Here is a 19,266-nt window from a genome sequence, read left to right as displayed (position 1 = left end):
ATTTATAGCCTTATCTCCTGCCATTCCCCTGTGCCTGTCCCATGCTCCAGTTCTGTGAAACTCCTTACAGCTCCAGAATATACTGTACTGTCTCATCTTTGGAGCTTTGCCCACACTGAATCCACTTTTTAGATTGTTCTTCCTCCCACCCTGCCCATCAAGAAAATCCCTGTTTATCCTTCAGAATATAATTCAAATGCCACCCTTTTTGTAACATTTCTAATTACCCACATTGCCCTGTAGAGTTATTAATCCCTGCACTGTCCTTGTACAGTTCCCTCTGCATGCTACTTTTGAGCGTTTATTGGATTACAGAGTTGTTATTATGTGTGTCTGTTTACCACACGACCACCACCCCCTCCCGCAACTGGACAATGAGCTCCTTTAGAGGAGGGAACATGTCTTCTGCATCTTGATATCATCAGCCCTTATATAAAATGCTCATTTCCTAGTTTAATTTCTTTATAAATTAATGAGCCTACTTGTTCATTTGCCTCCTTTCTTTCTCTATACTGGTATACCAGTGTAGAAGTCAGGGGGGGCGGAATGAAATCAGCTTTTTTTTTTTTTTTAGCCAAAAGCATTTAGGATGGCATGAGGATAATGTAAGCTCATTTAATGACTAAATTAACATTTTATTTTCGTTAGTATATGAAATGCCTATATAGCATTTTTCAAATTAGGAATGTCATGAAATCTGTTGTATTACGTTTTCTTAGAGAATTTGGAATTTTTCTCCAAATCTACTTCTATCTTCCCCAAAGTAAAGATAAAAGAACTTTACTAGACCAACTAAGAAGCACAATTTTTGTTTTAAAACCACTGTGATAACAGAGAAAAGTGGTATATTTTTATATCCTCTAACTTTAATAATTCTGTTTGATGCACATCATCGAGTAATATATTTGGTACAATGTGGAATGTAGATTTAGACAAGACCTAATAACGGCTTCACATAACATAATCAGCTTCCTGTTGATGTTGTAGTAGTAATTGATTAAACAAGTTACCTTAGATAATGTAATTAAGTGTTCTCTTAACTAAGACTTTACTAATTAAGTCTCACGTATCAAATTGTGAGTTATATGCTAACATTTTGACAAATAATTTTAAAATTTGTTTCTTATTTTTGTAGAAATATTATGGCTCTTCGAAATCATTTAGTTTCAAGCACACCTGCCACAGATTATTTTCTGCAACAAAAAGACTACTTCATCATTTTCCTCCTGATTTTGCTTCAAGTCATAATAAACTTCATGTTTAAGTAGAAGTTCCTTACAGTTGAATCAATGAACTGGAATGATCAAATTTGGCCTGGGACCAATGTTCAAGTTGGTTTGGTCTTTGTTAAAATGTCACAATATTTCTAAAACAAAAATCTTAGAGATAAATGTAGAGGTGTTGACCTTTCATACCTTTTTTCCTTAACCTGAAATAAGAACTCTTGGTCATTAAAGTGAGCTATGTGTTAAGTGCCAGAACATTTCTAGCTTTTGTGACAGTGTGTTTACATGTGAGTATAATAAGTCCACATGTATACACAATTGTGTCTTATGTATACCTGACAGTAGTCTTTGTATTCTATAGTGTGTTCTGAGATATAACATTAACATTCATAACAAAAATGCTGTCAATCTTATAAAATATATACATAGCAATCTATTTTCTTCATACAACAGGCACAAGACTTTTATCAATAAGGAATTACAGAATGGGAAATGATGGCATAATAGACATATTATAAATAGTTCAAAACACTGTCTTGTTAGAAATATCATTTCCAAAGCACCCAGCTCAATTGTGTTCCTAGAAACAGCAAGAAAAAAGTGTAGTCGAAATTGGTGTACTGAGAGAGACAAGGTGGCAGATTGCTTTTTTAAAGGTTTACACACAGTTTTTTTAACCCCTAGAATTTTAATATTTATAGAGACAGGTATAAATCTGTGTGTGTGTTTATCGACATAAAAAACCGATATGCAGCTCTTTGGATCTATTGATTATATCTTTCTTATACCTATATAATACCACCTTAAGCACTTGCTTAAAAAATTGTGGTCAAAATTGCTGTCCTTTTTTCTTATTTTTGTTTCTTGTAACCCCGTTGGTCCAGTAGCATAGGCCAAATTCTAGAGTTGTTTATAGGGCATATGATAATTTATGTTTTTCATTATGAAAAACTTATTTTAGCTTTCGTTCAGAACGTAGTGTATTCAGTGAGTAAATAGAATAGAAAAAATTATAACCAATATTTTACTTCAAAAGCCAAATAAGAGAAAGGCAGTAAGAAAAACTTTGTGTCGTAGCATTTATGTGTGCATTAAAATTTATTTCTTTAAAATGTGCAATAAGTTGAGCATCTAAGAAGAGCATCAAGTTCTGAGGTCTAATTATTCCTCTGTTCTCAGTAACTTCATTCTGTGACAAACCACACTTCAAGATTTTTTTTTGTTCAGACTCAGGCACACTTTTTCCTAATTTTTTTTCAGGTTAATATTTTAATGTTTGTCATAAATATTTATAGCCCTCAGAAGCAATTTTTGCAAATGTAGCTAAGTTTAGGAACATGTTGTCCTAAGATATGTCTTAGAATCCTGAAAGTATACCTTTCGGAATGGTTATTAATGAAAAGTCAGAATAATTATTCTGGCTACATTTGCCTTTGACTAAGAAGAGACTGTGAGACACTAGCAAAATTACAATCAACTGTTTATGCCAAAATATATACAGTCAAGGAATGATTGCTAAATTACAAAAATTGAAAGTGATAAAGAGCCTGCTTTTTTTCTCCCTTACCAATTTAGCTATCTTAATAGTCTTCGGTTTTAAGAAGAGCCATATAGTTTGGGCAAAATAATGCTGTATTCCATATGTACATGTGAAAGCACTTTTTTTAATTGACTGAATTATAAATAAGATGTACCTATACCTGGTATAAGTATAGATATGTCTACACTAGAACAGGTGAGATTTGTTTGTATTTCATACTTGTGTCGTTTTTGTCCTCACTCTCTGTTACCAATGTCATGCTCAACTGCCTATTGATTGATATATGATATTTTGTAAATATTGTACAATTTGATCCTTTTTATGGTTTCAATTAGTATTTATATATAAGTTGATTGGCTGATCACAAAAATAATTTCATCATTAAACCCTGAAAACTTAAAATTTTTTGCTGATAACCCCCTTTTGGGGTTTTAGTCCTACCCACTTGTGTGTTCTTTTCATTTGGTCGAAATAGTGTTTTATTTGTACAGGTATCTTCTAAGACTGGGAAGGTAGTTATGTTCTTTATGTTTTTCTTTTTAGAGCAGATGTTTTGGGTTCTTCTTACTCAAGGAGTCAAAAACTTTCATGAAAAAGAGCAGGGTTACTCATGACTGTTTCTTATACACTGAAAGCATACATCTAATCTAATAGTCTTCTTATGCTTTTAGTTGTATGAGTTCCTTTCTGTGAACTGAACACAAAACTCAGGAATTGGTGGCTTAGTTTTTAGATCAGTGGTTATACTAGGCTTAGTATGTGAATCCTTTAAGACACGTAATTAACTTTGTATGTAGCCATATATGTAATTGACTTTGAATGTTCCCTACCTGAGATTAATACTCCTTCAAACATGGATTCATAAAAATTGTGATTTACAGTTCCCAGTTGTTTGAGAGCCTCATGATGGTTTCTAGGATTTAAGATCTTATGACCACTTTTTTTTTCATTTGATCAAAAATTTTATTTTTTCACATGAAAATTTACATGAGTAATAATTATCGACATGTGCATTTGTTTTAGTTATGAAATGTACTATGCCTTCAATTATCCACCATTTAGTGAGGTGTAGCTGGCCCAGGAACAGATAATAAATAGGGCATGTGAAATAAGTAAGTTTCAGCAATAGCTATTTCACTTGTATTTCATGTCAGTACTTTTTTGCATCACTTATAAAGGTACAGTGTAATCTTTGTCACCATTCCATTGAAAAAGTTGGCCTTGTAAAATACAACACTCATTTAGTATTCACGCTTTTGTGCCTTTAAGAAACTACTTTTTGTTATTTTTGTGTTACAGAACTACAATATGATTCTAAGTGTTTATAGGCTTAACTGCCATAAAGGGTCATTTCTCTGTGTCATTTTATTTCCTTTTATATAGCTATAGTATATTTAAACAGTAATGCTGTACTTTTATAAGGGTTTGTCTATTTAACTATTTCAAGTATATTCTTCACTCTCAGACATCATTGAAGTAGATTTGTCAGATTATTCTGAGTATTGTAAACAGTGCCTTTTTGATGGAATTCACACTGTTTTGGGTGTCAACTTGTGCCATACTACACATAAAATTCTGTGGAAGGCAGTTTTAACTTTTTGAAGAATATCTTAGTCAACTATTTAAGAAAACAAAATTCCATTTTTTCCGGTGTTTAGCATTTCTAATGAGCAATGAATATATATTTTTGAGTTTTTTTTTTTTTGGTTGATATACGGTGATGATGGCAAAATTGATGAGCCATACCTGATGCTGTAGATGATTTTGAATTATGTTAAATGTACAGAAATAAAATACTAATATTAGCATTTATACCAAATTTTCCAATTTGAACCAGTAAGGGGTAACACCACACAAATCACTGAGTTTACATTTCAGCTTCTATTTCATGTGACTACATGGATAAAGAAATTCTTTAAAATGTGTAACCTGCCACTATTGTGTCATTTGACTTTATGTAATTTGACTTGATTTTGTTTACGTATAGTGTGTGAATTTAGTATATTTAAGTTACTTTTTGTTACTCTTTAATATACTGTTTGTTTGGTTACAGTTTTTAATTGAAGATGGACTGTTAAAATCGTATAGGACCAGTGTCTCCTTAATATGATTAACATATTTAGAAGAGCCACAAGAAACCCATGACAAAATGAATGTGAACATACTTTCTAAAATGTTTAGAAAATTTTATCTTTTTGCATTTATCATGTAAAATTATTTAGTATTACAATATTGATGTTTATTTAAAGAAAAATGCCATGAAACATTTGAATTGATGAGCCACAGAATTACTTCAGTTGAAAATTTTTTCACTTTTTAGCATGCTAAATATACATTTAAGTTAAATATCCTGTTTAATAGCCATTTATAAATTCAGACACTACCACTGGTCAGTTTTGTATAATAGAATAAAAAGTGTGTTATCTGCAGTGTAAGTACAGCACACTGTCACATCCTTTCCCTAAGGTGCATAGTAGATGTACAGACAGTCATAGGCAACTGTTTTGTAATGTATTACGTTTCTAATCTATTATTCCTAACCTATTATAAATGTTTGCAGAGACAAAACAATTGAATTTTTCTAATCTGTAAAATTATGCTAACTTCTACAGGTAGGCATTCTGAATAAAATTCTTAAAAAGAGTAAACTGTGATCAAATGACTTTGAATATAACATAATGACTTTGAAGTGACTGAATTACTTCATCCTAATTTTTAAATTGAAAAAAAAAAATCTTTTTTTGTAGGGGTAGTTGTGAAGGAGGGTGAAGGGCTGGGAAGGGATTTAATAGAATCCCTACTGTATGCTTTCCTTGGTGCTTTATATTCATTCTTCTTAACTACTCATAATAACCTTAAGCTAAGTGGAAGTTAGCCCGACCTTATAGATGAAGAGTCTGAGACTCAGAGAAGTTAAATGACTCCAAAAGCTATACAGTAAAAGTGATAGCAAGCATAAGTTTGAATTCATGTCTGACTTCAATATCCACTCTCCTTCCACTGTACGCTTAAGTAGAACTCTGATGGTAGCACTTTTAAATGTTTAGATTAATCCACTGCTTCAATCAGTATACTATAGCTATATCCACTGCTGCTTTGTGATGGGTAGAACCAGAAAAAATGTTACCATTAAACAAGTATATATACAAAACCTATATAGAAGTTTTTTCTCCCCCCCCCCCCCCCCAAATCACTTACTAGTCCATACTGAGTCAACATCAGGTGAGTTCCAAATCATTCCTGCCTGGTTTTCCTCTCTTTTCCTCTGTCCTTTTCCCCTTCCATTTTTGCTCTCTCCTCAGAATCCACTTGCTTCTGGCTAATAGTTGGTTCTGTCTTACTAATTGGGGGGAATAGAAAGGAGGGCATTACAGATTTTCCCTAGCCTATGTATAGGAATGAGAGGAAAGGAGAACAGCCCCTCATTCTTCAACCTCAATGAAAAAGCTGCAAGATAAGTAATTTTGTTACTAATATTGACTGCACTGTAATAGGCGTCCTGTGTTGTGCTATCATCCTAATTGGCTCTTCTGCAATTTACAAAATATCATTTTCTTGTAGAGAGAGTGGGTCAATACGCGACTGAATATCACAGTTTGGGGGGGGTGCTGTAAATAATCGTTGAGTGCTTAATATATGCCAGGCACCATGCCAAAAAAAAAAAAAAAAACTCTTTGCAAACATTCTCACTCTCTTGTGAGGTTTTCTTTTATATACTACTATTTTTTTTTTTTAACTGGAGATGGAAGAGGTTACTTAATGTCGCAGATAAGTGTCATCGCAAACCCAGGTGTATGTTCTTTCTGCCTGTTTTCTTCTGCAGTTGTACCCAACAATCTTAGGCCACTGTGCTTTATTTTCTTTTTTTTTAAGCATTTACTTATTTTTGAGACAGAGCATGAACAGGGGAGGGTCAGAGAAAGAGGGAGACACAGAATCTGAAACAGGATCCAGGCTGTCAGCACAGAGCCCTATGCGGGGCTTGAACCCACGGACATGAGATCATGACCTGAGCCAAAGTCAGACGCTTAACCGACTGAGCCACTCAGGTACCCCTGTGCTTTGTGTGCTTTAAAGGCATACTAGTGATCACTAGTGTAGCTAAGTCTTCCCATGTCTATACCTTCTGCTAAAGAAAAAGTAAGTTGTGGTGGCTGGGGTACTTAAAGTGATATCCACGTCAAGGAAATCTGGCAAAGCCCCCTGCGGAAAGCATGAAGCCTGCAGCTCGTGACCGTGAAGGCCAGGCCTTTGCCCATCCGTCCGGCATCCCGAGCCGGCCTCTGTGATGGGAAGAAGAGCAACTGATGATACTGTGGACAGAATATTCATGAGTCCAACGCGGAGGTTTTGTCAGGGGTGGGGCACGAGCCCAGGTCCACCCGCGGTGCCCATTCCCTCCTTCACATACGCTCCCCAGGCGTGCCGACTTCCAGAGAGGAAGGACGTTTCCTGGGAGACGGAGAGATTTGGTGGCAGCTGAAGCCGCTGCAGGGAATGAATTTACCCAGGGAACTGGGAAAGGGCCAGCAGTTTCCGCTCCAGGAACAGCTAGCTCCCGGGAAGCCTTGCCCTCTTTCCTAGCTTCGCGAGCTATTGGAACGCTAGTCCCAGGTGGCCGAACAGCAGGCTACTCCGCTAGTGGGTTATAGGGGGGAGTGAGCCGAGCTGTGTCAGCTGACAGCCCCCTCCCCGCCCCTTCCGCTTCCGTCGGGCTCCTCCCTCCTTCTGGTGGTGCTAGGGCTTCGCCGCCGGCTGCCGGAAGCCACGCGGGTGTTACGCCCTATGGCCGCCGCGGGGTCCGCGAAGGTGGCGTTGCGGGTGGCGGAAGTGCTGGAGACCATCGTGAGCTGCTGCGTGGGCCCCGAGGGGCGGCAAGTTCTGTGTACGAAGCCCACCGGCGAGGTGCTGATCAGTCGGGATGGAGGCTGCCTTTTGGAGGCGCTACACTTAGAACATCCCATAGCCAGGTACCCGTGTCCCGCGTTCCAGCTCGTTATCGTGTCCCTTAGCCAGGTACTATTGTCCCATTCTCCTGCCCAGAGCCGGGCACCGCAGGCTATCTCCTGACCCTTCCTTAGAATGTACTATTGGGAAGACTGACCTCGGGTGAGACTATTGTATGCTCAAGGTTCGAGCGGTGTGCAATGGAATGTTCTTGGGGACGTCAAATCTTACCAAACTTCCAAGAACATTGATTCCCCCTCCTCCCTGCTCCACCTAACCCCAGAATCTTGAAATAGAACAAAGTAACTTGAAAAAAAGGAAAAAGTAATACTAAAGATATCAAAAGGACAGTATTATTTTATGCCTTTACCTGTGAAGCCATGGTTTCGACTTGATTTATTTGTAAGAAGGCAGCCCGCTGAAATTCTGAGTTGCTTTATTTCTTTTTTTGTACAGGATGGTGGTAGCCTGTGTTTCCAGTCATCTAAGAAAAACAGGAGATGGTGCTAAAACATTTATTATCTTTCTTTGTCACTTACTCAGAGGACTTCATGCAGTCACAGACAAAGAACAGGATTCTTTGATTTCCAAAAATATTCAAACCCCTAGAAGGCATTGGAAAAATTGTTGTCAGTGGAAATTTATTTCTCAGGCTCTTCTGAAGTTTCAGACACAAGTATTAGATCATATTATGGGCCACTACTTAAGCAAACACTTTTTGTCCATCTTTTCTTCATCCACTAAAGAGAGAACATTGTGTAGAAGCTCTTTAGAGTTGCTCTTAGAAGCATACTTTTGTGGAAGAGTGGGAAGAAATAATCAAAACTTTATTTCACAATTGATGTGTGACTACTTTTTCAAGTGTATGGCTTGTGAAAGTGGATGTGAAGAAATATTTGAGTTAGTGGATGACTATTTTATAGAGTTGAACGTTGGTGTCACTGGCCTTCCTGTCTCAGATTCCAGGATCATAGCTGGGCTTGTGCTTCATAGAGACTTTTCTGTATACTGTCCAGCAGATGGTGACATAAGAATAGTGATAGTAACAGAGACTATTCAGCCCCCTTTTTCAACTTCTGGATCAGAGTTTGTTTTAAATTCAGAAGCGCAGTTTCGGACATCTCAGTTTTGGATTATGGAAAGGACGAAAGCAATCATGAAACATTTACAGAGTCAGAATGTAAAATTGCTGCTGTCTAGTGTGAAACAACCAGATTTAGTTATTTATTATGCAGGACTGAATGGCATATCTGTCGTGGAGTGTTTATCCTCTGAAGAAGTATCTCTTATCCAGAGGGTTGTTGGTCTTTCTCCCTTTGTATTGCCGCATACCTCTTCGCGGTATGAAATCTGTAACTCTGCTTTGATGAATTTTTGTAAGCCCCTTATCCTTAGATCCAAAAGGTATGTTCATCTTGGCTTGATTGGCACATGTTCGTTTATACCACACTGTATAGTACTTTGTGCACCAGTGCAGGGTCTTGTGGAACAGCATAAAAGTGCTTTACATGGAGCATTTAAAATGCTTCGGCAGTTATTTAAAGACCTTGATCTAAATTACATGATACAAGCCAGTGATCAAAATTATGCATCAAGTCCTCTTACCTACAAGAATAGCAGAGAAAGTACGCCATTGCCAGAAATTGTTAATGGCTCAATGCAAAGCCCATATCAGGGCACAGTTGTAGAGAACAAAGGTAAGCTGGCAACAACTCAAACATATTTAAAAGTATATTCAAATTTTGTAGTTCCAAGTATAGAATTAGAAACACATATTCCACGTTCAATACCAAAAGTGACACCAACAGATACATACCAGACAGATGAAACATTGAGATATTTGTCTCTAGCCAAAACCAGGATAGTTGATGACAGTGAACCATTTATGGAGAGTAATTCTGCTAATTCAACAACAGAAAACACTAGAATAGAAATTTCTTATGAAAATTTACAAGTCACAGAAATTGCTGGAAGGGGAAGCATGTTAGCAGTGAGAGAGAAGTCACTGGAGATGTGTACATCCCACGGTTACTGCTTCTCATCAATACCAGCAGGTTGTGTTTTGCCAGTGGGTGGTAATTTTGAGTTTTTGTTACATTACTATCTTCTTAACTACGCCAAAAAATGTCACCAATCAGAAGAAACTATGGTTAGCGTGATAATAGCTAATGCTCTTTTAGGCATTCCCAAAATCCTGTATAAGTCTAAGAAGGGAAACTATAGCTTTCCACAAATATATGTAAGAACTCTCCATGCGATACAAACCCATCAACCCATGGTAAGCAGTCAGACAGGTTTGGAATCGGTAGCTAGTAAATACCAATTACTAACTTCCGTTCTTCAATGTTTAACAAAAATTTTAACCATTGATTTGGTAATCAATATTAAGAGACAACCTCAGGAAGTTTATGATCAAGATTCAGAAGAGGAAGTATAAAATTGGAAGTTTTTTTATTAACCAAAATTTTAACCCAACTCAAGCCATAAAGTAAAAAATGTGACCACTGATTCTCAAATCAATTTGGTCTAGTTAGGAAAACATCAAAACTTAAAAAAAATCTTTAGAAGAACTACAGTAAGAGGCTAGCAGACATTCAGACACAAATATTAGACAACATTCTGGAACTGTTCTGAGGAGGAAGCCTTCCACATGAGGGAAGCCAAGATATGACTGTGTGTCTTTCTTCCCCTTAAGTTTCCCTGTGTCTCAGCTCTGTGTTAGTCCGTGTATATGCGAGAGGGTGTTCCTTTATAGTCCTTCTTACTTTTCTGTACATTTTTTCACTTTCTTCATCTGTCCTCCTTGCCTTTCTGTATTTATTTAGTTCATAGGATTATTTAATCTGAGATTTGGATAAGGTCTTCACATGTCATCCTATTCTAATTGTTTATAATATTAAACATTATTTGCTTCATTTAAAATAATGTATTTTCTCTATTCCTAATTTCTAAAAAGCAATGAATAAAAAGTCTTGATTTCTTTTCTCAAGAAGCATATAAACTAAATTAGTTTTTACTTTTATATATCCCCTTATTTATTTCTGTTTTATGTGGAAAAGCCTGTATATATTTTTTCACTGTCCATACATCACTGAATATGTAACTAGAAATATGACTTTGTGCATTGCAAACTTACTTTCATTTCTGTAGTTAAAAGTTAATTTCAGAAAGCTTATGAAATTCATACTGTATTTTCTCCTGTTCTCTAAGAGCTTGTAAAAATAATTCACGTATTTGCTAGTTTTTCTTATATTTGGTGCATAGCCAGAGTTAATTTGTAATAAAGAATTTGAAAATTATTTATTTCTAATGTGAATTTCATATATTTATATTTTATTATAAAGGTTTATAAGTGCAAATGATGTGCATCTAGCCGTAGATAAGGACAGTGTCCTCTACTTTTAATAGTTCTCTGTAACACCCAAAACACCAAGTTTATACCAAGTTTATACCAAGTATTCAGAAGTGCCTGTTGAATAAAACTATTACCTTTAATCCATTCTCCTAAGTACATGTTTCCAACTTATGAAGTCAACAAATTCTTTTTTTTTTTTTTTAAGTTTTTATTTATTTTCAAGAGACAGAAACAGAGCACAAGTGGGGAAGGGGTAGAGAGAGAGGGAGACAGAATCTGAAGCAGGCTCCAGGCTCCGAGCTGTCAGCACAGAGCCAGATATGAGGCTTGAACTCAGGAACCACGAGATCATGACCTGAGCTGAAGTTGGTCACTTAGCCCACTGAGCCACGCAGGCACCTCACAAAGTCAACAAATTCTTAATGAGTGCTTTTCATGTGCCAAATGCTGACTCCACTGTGGTAAACTGTAGTTCCTGCCTCCATACCCCTTTCCTGAAAAGGTAATGACACTGTCTTGGATTGGTATTGAATTTAGGAAACCTGATTTAAAAATTTTAATTACAGTAAAACTTGAAAAAGTGATGACTAAGAACATATTAAACTAACATCTTGCAGTATCTCATGATCTTTTAAATTAACTGTAATTTCATTTTTTTAAGGTTTATGCCATATGATAGCATTGTTTCACTTCTGAGATGGAGAGAGTAAATTAATTCTGTTTCTTGTACTGAATTCATAGATGTATGAACCTACTGTAATATTGCTGTACAATTTTTTCCATTCACTTTTTAAATTGTCTGTTAGATCATTAGATAGTTTTACTTTATTTTATTGTTGCTATTTTAAATACACCGTCATTAAAGGCATTCAAAGGCTTTTCTAGCCGTGCCCAGACATATGTCCTTGCCCAGACATATGTCCTTGCATATGGTAGGCATTTTATAGCTATAAATAATCAGGAGTCCAGAAGCCCCTTTGTAAGCTGGGCCTGGGTCTTTGTATGTTTGGCACCTGGTCTAATATCTGGCACACAATAGTAGCCAATAAATGTCTGTTGAAGAACTGTTTGTTGACTGAATCAGTCATTTGATCGTCATAGAGGAGGTCATAATTATTTCTGTCAAAGTTGCATGGGAAAGAATCTGTTTTGGGGGAGAAAGAGCAGAAAATGTAGAACAGGTCTACACGAAGCAATCTTTTTTCTTTTAAATCTCTTCTAATCTCTTTAAAAAAATATCCCTCAAAAATGGTGATAGAGCTTTCATGGGTTATCTTTATCGTTTACAGAATAACACCAGGGAGTTTACATCACTGGGTTAGACAGGAGAGCACTTTTACAAATGTAATTACATTGTATTTAAACCCTCTTCCACAAAGAATTTGAGATGGCCTGCCTGCAACAAGAGCAGACAAAATTACTGTAAAATCTGAATATAAATTAAAGAATCAAGACCAAAGAAAATATAAAAGATGAAGTCAAGCCCATGTTCCTGTTTTCTGTTGCTGCATAATGAATAACTTCAAAACTAACTTACTAGATTTGAACTACTATATTATTACCTCCCATGGTTGTGGGGGTTACCCAACCTTAGCTGGACAGCTTCCACTGTATTCTGTTGGTTCAGGCAATCACCAAGTTCAGCTGAAGTTCAAGGAGAGGGAACACAGGCCTCACCACTCAATGGCAAGAGTGTCAATGTCACATTATTAGAAGATCATGTGGGATGAGATATGTTGAGGCAGCTATCTTTGGAAAATACAATCTGCCACACCATGGAAGGGAGAAAAGGACAAATACGTGCTAACTTCTCAACTGGGATTTTTATTATTGTGTCCTGAAGTTACATGACCACTTCCCACAAATGCATTTCCCTGATAACTTTCGTGAACCTCCTGATTTTTTTCCACTGGGCCAGCACAAGCTATTTTTATCCCCTAAACAATAGGCATTAGATTGTTGAATAGCCCTAACTCTTTGAAGCCAGGGGAGCTATTTAATCACTTTATACTGGAAGTGGAGTGGCATGGTGTCCATGTGTCACCCTAGGGGAGGGAAGAGGAATGCAATTGCAGCCTGAACTTTCATCAGATACTACTTACCCCCTCTCAAAAGGAATAGAATATGTCTTTCCCATCATCACAGCGCAGCAGAGAAAACAAAAACTACAGCTCAGGAGCCATCTATCTGTCTGTCTATCATGTTATAGTTATTCCTTGCAGCTTTGTAAGAAAGACATTGGTGACAATCTAAACTCTAAGTGGATACACAAACTAAAAGGGGTAGGGGCAGTAACTTGGGGGGGAACATGCATAGGGAAGAGGTAGAAAGGTAATTTCTCAGTATGCCACTATGCGCTGGTTATTACAAATTTTGTTTTCCCAGCCAGCCTCTTCTCTGAAGCCTCGGCTCACTCACTGAACTGCCAACCCAGTCTCTACTTGGAGACTCACCCTTAACGTGTCCAAAACGGGATTGCTATTTCCCATCCCCTAAACCTGGTTCTTTCCCTGCTGTCCTGTCTTAAGTTAATGGTATCCACCACCTGTCCACATGCTCAGAATAAAACCTGAAGAGACAACTTGACTCTAAACTTCACATCCCACAGCCAGTCTATCAGCAAATCCTCTGGTTCCACATATAAAATAGATTTCAGATCCTCACAATTGTTAGTGCGGCCCAAATCACCTCACCTCTGACCTGCAGCAGCCTCCTACAGCCTTTGTTTCTGTCTCATCTTGTACTTCTCTTCAGTTATTTCCCCCCAATTTTTTATTTAAAATTTATTTATTTTGAAAATTTTGTTTAATGTTTATTTATTTTTGAGAGACAGAGACAGAGCACAAGTAGGGAAGGAACAGAGAGAGAGGGAGACAGAATCCGAAGCAGGCTGCAGGACAGAGCCTGATGCAGGGCTCGAACTCACGAACCACGAGATCATGACCTGAGCCGAAGTTGGCGCTTAACCGATTGAGCCACCCAGGCGCCCTGATTTAAACATTTTTAAATCCACAAAAATGTTGAAAAAACCATACAATGAACACCTACATACCCTTCATCTAGATTTTCCAAATACCATTTTACCCCTTTGTCCATGTGCACATGCACATATATGCAAACACATGTTTTACTAAACCATACTGAACATACTGAAAGTAAGTTGAGGACATTATACTCTATCCCTAAATACCTCACTATGTATTTCCCATGAATAAGGACTTCCCCTACATGACTGCATGATTCTTTTTTTTTTTTTTTTAGGAAGGAAGGGGCAGATGGAGAGGGAGAAAATCCCAAGCAGGCTCCACCCTCAGCACACAGCCCAACGTGGGGCTTGATCCCATGACTGTGAGATCATGACCTGAGCTGAAATCAAGAGTCAGATGCTTAACTGACTGAGCCACCCAGACACTCCCAATGATTCTTTTAAAATGCAAGTCGTGGGGCGCCTGGGTGGCGCAGTCGGTTGAGCGTCCGACTTCAGCCAGGTCACGATCTCGCGGTCCGTGAGTTCGAGCCCCGCGTCGGGCTCTGGGCTGATGGCTCAGAGCCTGGAGCCTGTTTCCGATTCTGTGTCTCCCTCTCTCTCTGCCCCTCCCCCGTTCATGCTCTGTCTCTCTCTGTCCCAAAAATAAATAAAATAAACGTTGAAAAAAAAAATTAAAAAAAAAAAAAAAATGCAAGTCGTTATGTCATTCTCCAGCTTGAAGCTCTCCAAAGAGTTTTCTTTCATGCAGAATGAAATCCAAATGTATCATAATCTACAAGGCTCCACATGATCTGCCCACCGCTTATCCTTTAGATGACATCTCCTACCTCTCTCCCTCTAGCTTTCTTCCATCAGTTACGCTGACTGTATCAACTAGGACAGGTTATGCTATACTGAGGCAAAAACTCCAAATCTCAGAGGCTTGGCACAATACAATTTGTTTCTTGCTCACATTTATGTCTATTAGAAGTCAGCTGGGAACTTTGCCCTCATTGTTTTCTTCCTCATTCTTAGATTCTGGTTGATGGAGCAGTCACTGTCTGAAGTATTTCCAATCAACATGCCAGAAAGAGAAAAAAGAGTTGTAGACAGCCTTGCATTCATCCTGTCCATTAAATGGCACATGTCATTTCTGCTCATGATTTGCTGTCTAAAATAAGTCATATGGTCCTACCTATGCACAGAAGAACTAGCTAATGCAATCTTACCTTGTTCCTAGAAGGAGAGAGAACCAGCACATTTGGCAAATAGCACTAATGGGTACCCAAACTGGCCTTTCTGTTCTTTGAACATACAAATTCATTCCAACCTCTGAGCTTTCTACTTGCTGTTGTGTTTACTTAGAACTCTCTTCCCCACTAATCTTTATATGGCTCATTTTCTTATTTAATTCAAGAATCTCTGCCTTAAGGTCACCTGTTCAGATGCGCCTTTCTTGACCTTTTAATCTAAAATAATGCCATTTCCTTCCTCATCACTGCCCTCATTCACAGTCTTCCTACCTTCTTAAGCTTTTTTTCAGACCACAGACTTTATGTTATTGGTATGTGTGTTTATTTTTTTGTATTGACTGCCTTCCCCACTAGAATGTAGACTCCATAAGGACTTTGACTTCTTTACTTCCATATTTCCAGCATTTAGGATAATGCCTGACCGGGTAGGCTCTTGATAAAGTTCAGTTAATGAATGAATAAGAGTGGACCATTTAAAAGACTAAGGCTTCCTCCTCCTGAACAATGATCAAATAGACCCAACCAGCATTTGCCTCAGTGACCATTTTTGTTTGTGTTCAAAGCCGCCTAAATTCTGATGGACAACGGTGTTTTCGTAAAACACTAAATCACCGCAAAGCCCTGCTGGCCTGGAAGCCATTCTGTTCCCTCCAAGTGACTTAGCATGTCTCCGTTCCGAACAATCATTTATTCATTTTAAAGAGTAGACCACGGGGTGCCTAACGGTTCCATCGGTTAAGCGTCTGACTCTTGATTTCCACTCAAGTCATGATCTCACCGTGTGTGAGATTGAGCCCCACATCGAGCTCTGTGCTAATGGCACAGAACCTGCTTCGGATTCTCTCTTTCCCTCTCTCTTTGCCCCTCCCCCACTCTCTTTCTCTGTCTCAAAATAAATAAACATAAAAAAATAAATAAGTAAAATAAAGAGTAGGTTTCAGTAGGAAATTTTATTTCCAAGTCAGTGTCAAAAGCCTCTCAGCAGCATGGATTGATGACATACTGTGTTACGGTTGAATTGCATTCCTGCTTGGGTTAACAGTATGGTAAAGTATGTGTAATTCTTTCAGTCTCTGTCATTCACTACTCCTTTAGATTTGGATTTAGCACCACGTAAGAGAGGGGCATTCTTATCCCCTCCATCACCAGTGCCAGATCTTATAAATAGATATCTGAGTGAAAACCTCCCTGATCATTGCAACAGAGGTCCTTACACCCAGATTAAACACACCTAATTGATGATTGAGGAGTTCTAATTATGATGAACTCCATTATCTGTGCCCCACAATAGGGAAATCCCTTCTGCAACAACAGAAATGTCCATTTTCTCTACACAGGGAGTCCCATGGTATATTTAATATTAATATGTATTCCTAAAGTACATATGTACAAAACATGGAACTTGTATCTCAATTTACCCATCATTGTGTACTTAATTAACTCCCATACTGAATTCCTCTATATGTCGTAAAATTTACATTACCTTACAATATAATTAGCATAATAATTAGCATAGGTTTCTTTTTTTTTTATTTTTTAATGTTTATTTATTTTTGAGAGAGAGACAGAGTGAGAGTGGGGGAGGGGCAGAGAGAGAGGGAGACACAGACTCTGAAGCAGGTTCCAGGCTCTGAGCTGTCAACACAGAGCCCGACACAGGGCTTCAACACACTGACCATGAGATCATGACCTGAGCCAAAGTCGGACACTTAACCGGCTGAGCTACCCAGGTGCCCTTAATGTGGGTTTCTCATAGAATTCCCCCATGTAGTAATTTCTACATTGCTACATGGACAAATGATAACGTGGGCATTAATTGAGAAGGGAGTTATATTAAATGCTCCTTGAGAAGACTTTGTTGGTTATTTAGAAAAAAGAAGTCCATTCATACATTTATACTATTTGCCATATTTTATTCTAACCCTTTTGAGAAGAAAAGATCTTTTATGTATGCATAAGAAGAAACAAAATTAACTACATAGAAAAAACAAAATAGGGACATTTTACAGATTGTGTTTATAGTCTACACTCTGAGGCACAGCATGGCAGAAAGAACATAGTCTTTGAAGTTAAGCAGACCAGTATTGCCATCCTGATTCCATCAGTTACTGGTTGTATAGCTGGACAAGTTGCTAAATACCTCTTCTGTCTTAATTTCCTCATCTATGAAGTGGTAGTAATAGTACATATTATGTGGTGAAGATTAATAAGGATCTTGAAATCTTGAAATTAATAAAGATCCATGACAGGTGCCCAACACAAAGCCTGCCATGTTGTTAAATAGGAACTTAACAAATATTAACTTTATTTCTTCCTTTGGTTGACTATAAAATACTAACTTTTCCCTTTTTCCTCCAATTTTTCAATTATACAAGCTAATCGCTGCCCTTCATGTGGCAGCATGGAAAAAAGCAGAGACCTTTGGGACCCATGCCAGCATGGAATATGCATATCACAGACATAGCAGAAATTTGTTGTGGTGTATTGTATTTCCTCCCATATTTTCCTTGCCATATGCTCTTCTTTATTTTTTTTAATGTTTATTTATTTTTGAGAGATAAGAGTGTGTGGGGCAGGGAGGGAGAGGGACACAGAATCTGAAGCCATATGCTCTTCTTATGGTAAGACCTTGACACTCTTCCCATGGAGTGGTCCCCTCCCCTAAAAATTGGACGATTGCCCTGCCCAATAGACTATACTGAACTGACACTGTGTGACTTCTTAGATTATAAAAGGCCACCTCCTGGTTCTCTTGGAACCCAACCACCATGCTGTAAGGAAGCTCAAGCAGCTTGAGGAGGGGCCCAAATGGAGAAGAACTAAGGCCCTAATCCACAGCCCTGATGAAGTTTCCAGCCAACAGCCAAGCATCAACTTTCCAGTCATTTGAGTGAGGCTTTAAAGTGATCCTCCAGCACCCAGAATTCAGAGGTTTTCTTCATACAAGCTATGCCTATTCCCAGTTGAATTAGATAACATAGTATAGGAAGAAAACTTTCCAGTTATATTTTAAGGATTTGCTGTTAATTTATGAGTAAGTCAACAAGTATGTTATTTAAGTGGAATGCCTTGATAGAGCTGTACACGTTGTCAAAACATTGACGTGCTTCTGAAGTGGTTTAGTAAATAGCTATGGTCTTGAGCCTTTCAAGTGCTGCCACACTCCCTCAATCCTCAAAATTACATCCTACCACCCTGGTCTCCCGGTCTCCTCCCAGGACCCCTTGGAGCACCCTACAATTCAGATTAACGCCTGGTTCAGTGAGGGAATTTTCAGGGATCCTGCCCCAGTTTTTTGGTATCTACTTTATTTTTTTAAACATCATTTTATTTATTCTTTTAATGTTTATTTTTTGAGGGAGAAAGAGAAAGCACCGTGTGCATGGTCATGGGAGGGGCAGAGAGAGAGGGAGACAGAGGATCTGAAGTAGGCTCTGCGCTGACAGCAGAGAGCCCAACGTGAGGCCCAAACTCATGTACCATGAGATCATGACCTGAGCCAAAGTTGGATGCTTAACTGACTGAGCCACCCAGGCGCCCCTGGTATCTACTTTAATTGGTAGAGTATTAACCATGCCATACAGGTTGAAATATTGTGAATATCACTTCTTTTTTTGTTTTTTGTTTTTTTTTAAGATTTTTAAAAATTTATTTAAGCTCTACACCCAACACAGGGCTTGAACTCATGATCTTGAGATCAAGAGTCGCATGCTCTTCTGACTGAGCTAACCAGGTGCCCTGAATATCACTTCTTACTACAATAATATATATATATATATATATATATATTGTGGTGACACCGTAATACTGGGTTTTGGTGATTTTCCCCGTTTTGCTTATCTCTCTATACTCTGTTCCTCTTCTCCTTTCACATTGTATCCCAGCCACCACCCGCCAAACTGGGCAATCCTATGAACTACTTACCAGGTATACTTCCATATCTCTCACTCTGCTGCTTACAAAATCAGATAAAAATG

The 19,266-nt window shown here is 37.9% G+C and overlaps 2 protein-coding genes across 11 annotated transcripts in view; both read left to right on the top strand.

Annotated features, from left to right (window-relative positions):
• Window positions 1-5,414, top strand: part of OSBPL8 (oxysterol binding protein like 8) — a 152,351-nt gene extending 146,937 nt beyond the window's left edge. For all 10 annotated transcript variants that reach the window (XM_045467086.1, XM_045467092.1, XM_045467088.1 and 7 more), the window contains one exon: window positions 1,136-5,414. In XM_045467086.1, coding sequence (XP_045323042.1) covers window positions 1,136-1,268 — 133 coding nt within the window. In that variant the 3' untranslated portion in view covers window positions 1,269-5,414. The remainder of the gene's footprint in view (window positions 1-1,135) is intronic.
• A 1,465-nt stretch (window positions 5,415-6,879) lies between these two features.
• BBS10 (Bardet-Biedl syndrome 10) lies at window positions 6,880-11,012 on the top strand. Its single transcript, XM_045466504.1, has 3 exons — window positions 6,880-6,906; window positions 7,444-7,736; window positions 8,170-11,012. Exons 1-3 carry the CDS (start codon window positions 6,880-6,882, stop codon window positions 10,148-10,150), a joined length of 2,301 nt encoding a protein of 766 aa, XP_045322460.1. The 3' UTR covers window positions 10,151-11,012.
• The last annotated feature ends 8,254 nt before the right edge of the window (window positions 11,013-19,266 follow it).

The sequence above is a fragment of the Leopardus geoffroyi genome, chromosome B4 (genome assembly GCF_018350155.1).
Source record: "Leopardus geoffroyi isolate Oge1 chromosome B4, O.geoffroyi_Oge1_pat1.0, whole genome shotgun sequence".
NCBI lineage: Eukaryota > Metazoa > Chordata > Mammalia > Carnivora > Felidae > Leopardus > Leopardus geoffroyi.
Note: the sequence above shows the minus strand (reverse complement) of the source record. Positions and strands in the feature narration are given on the sequence as shown.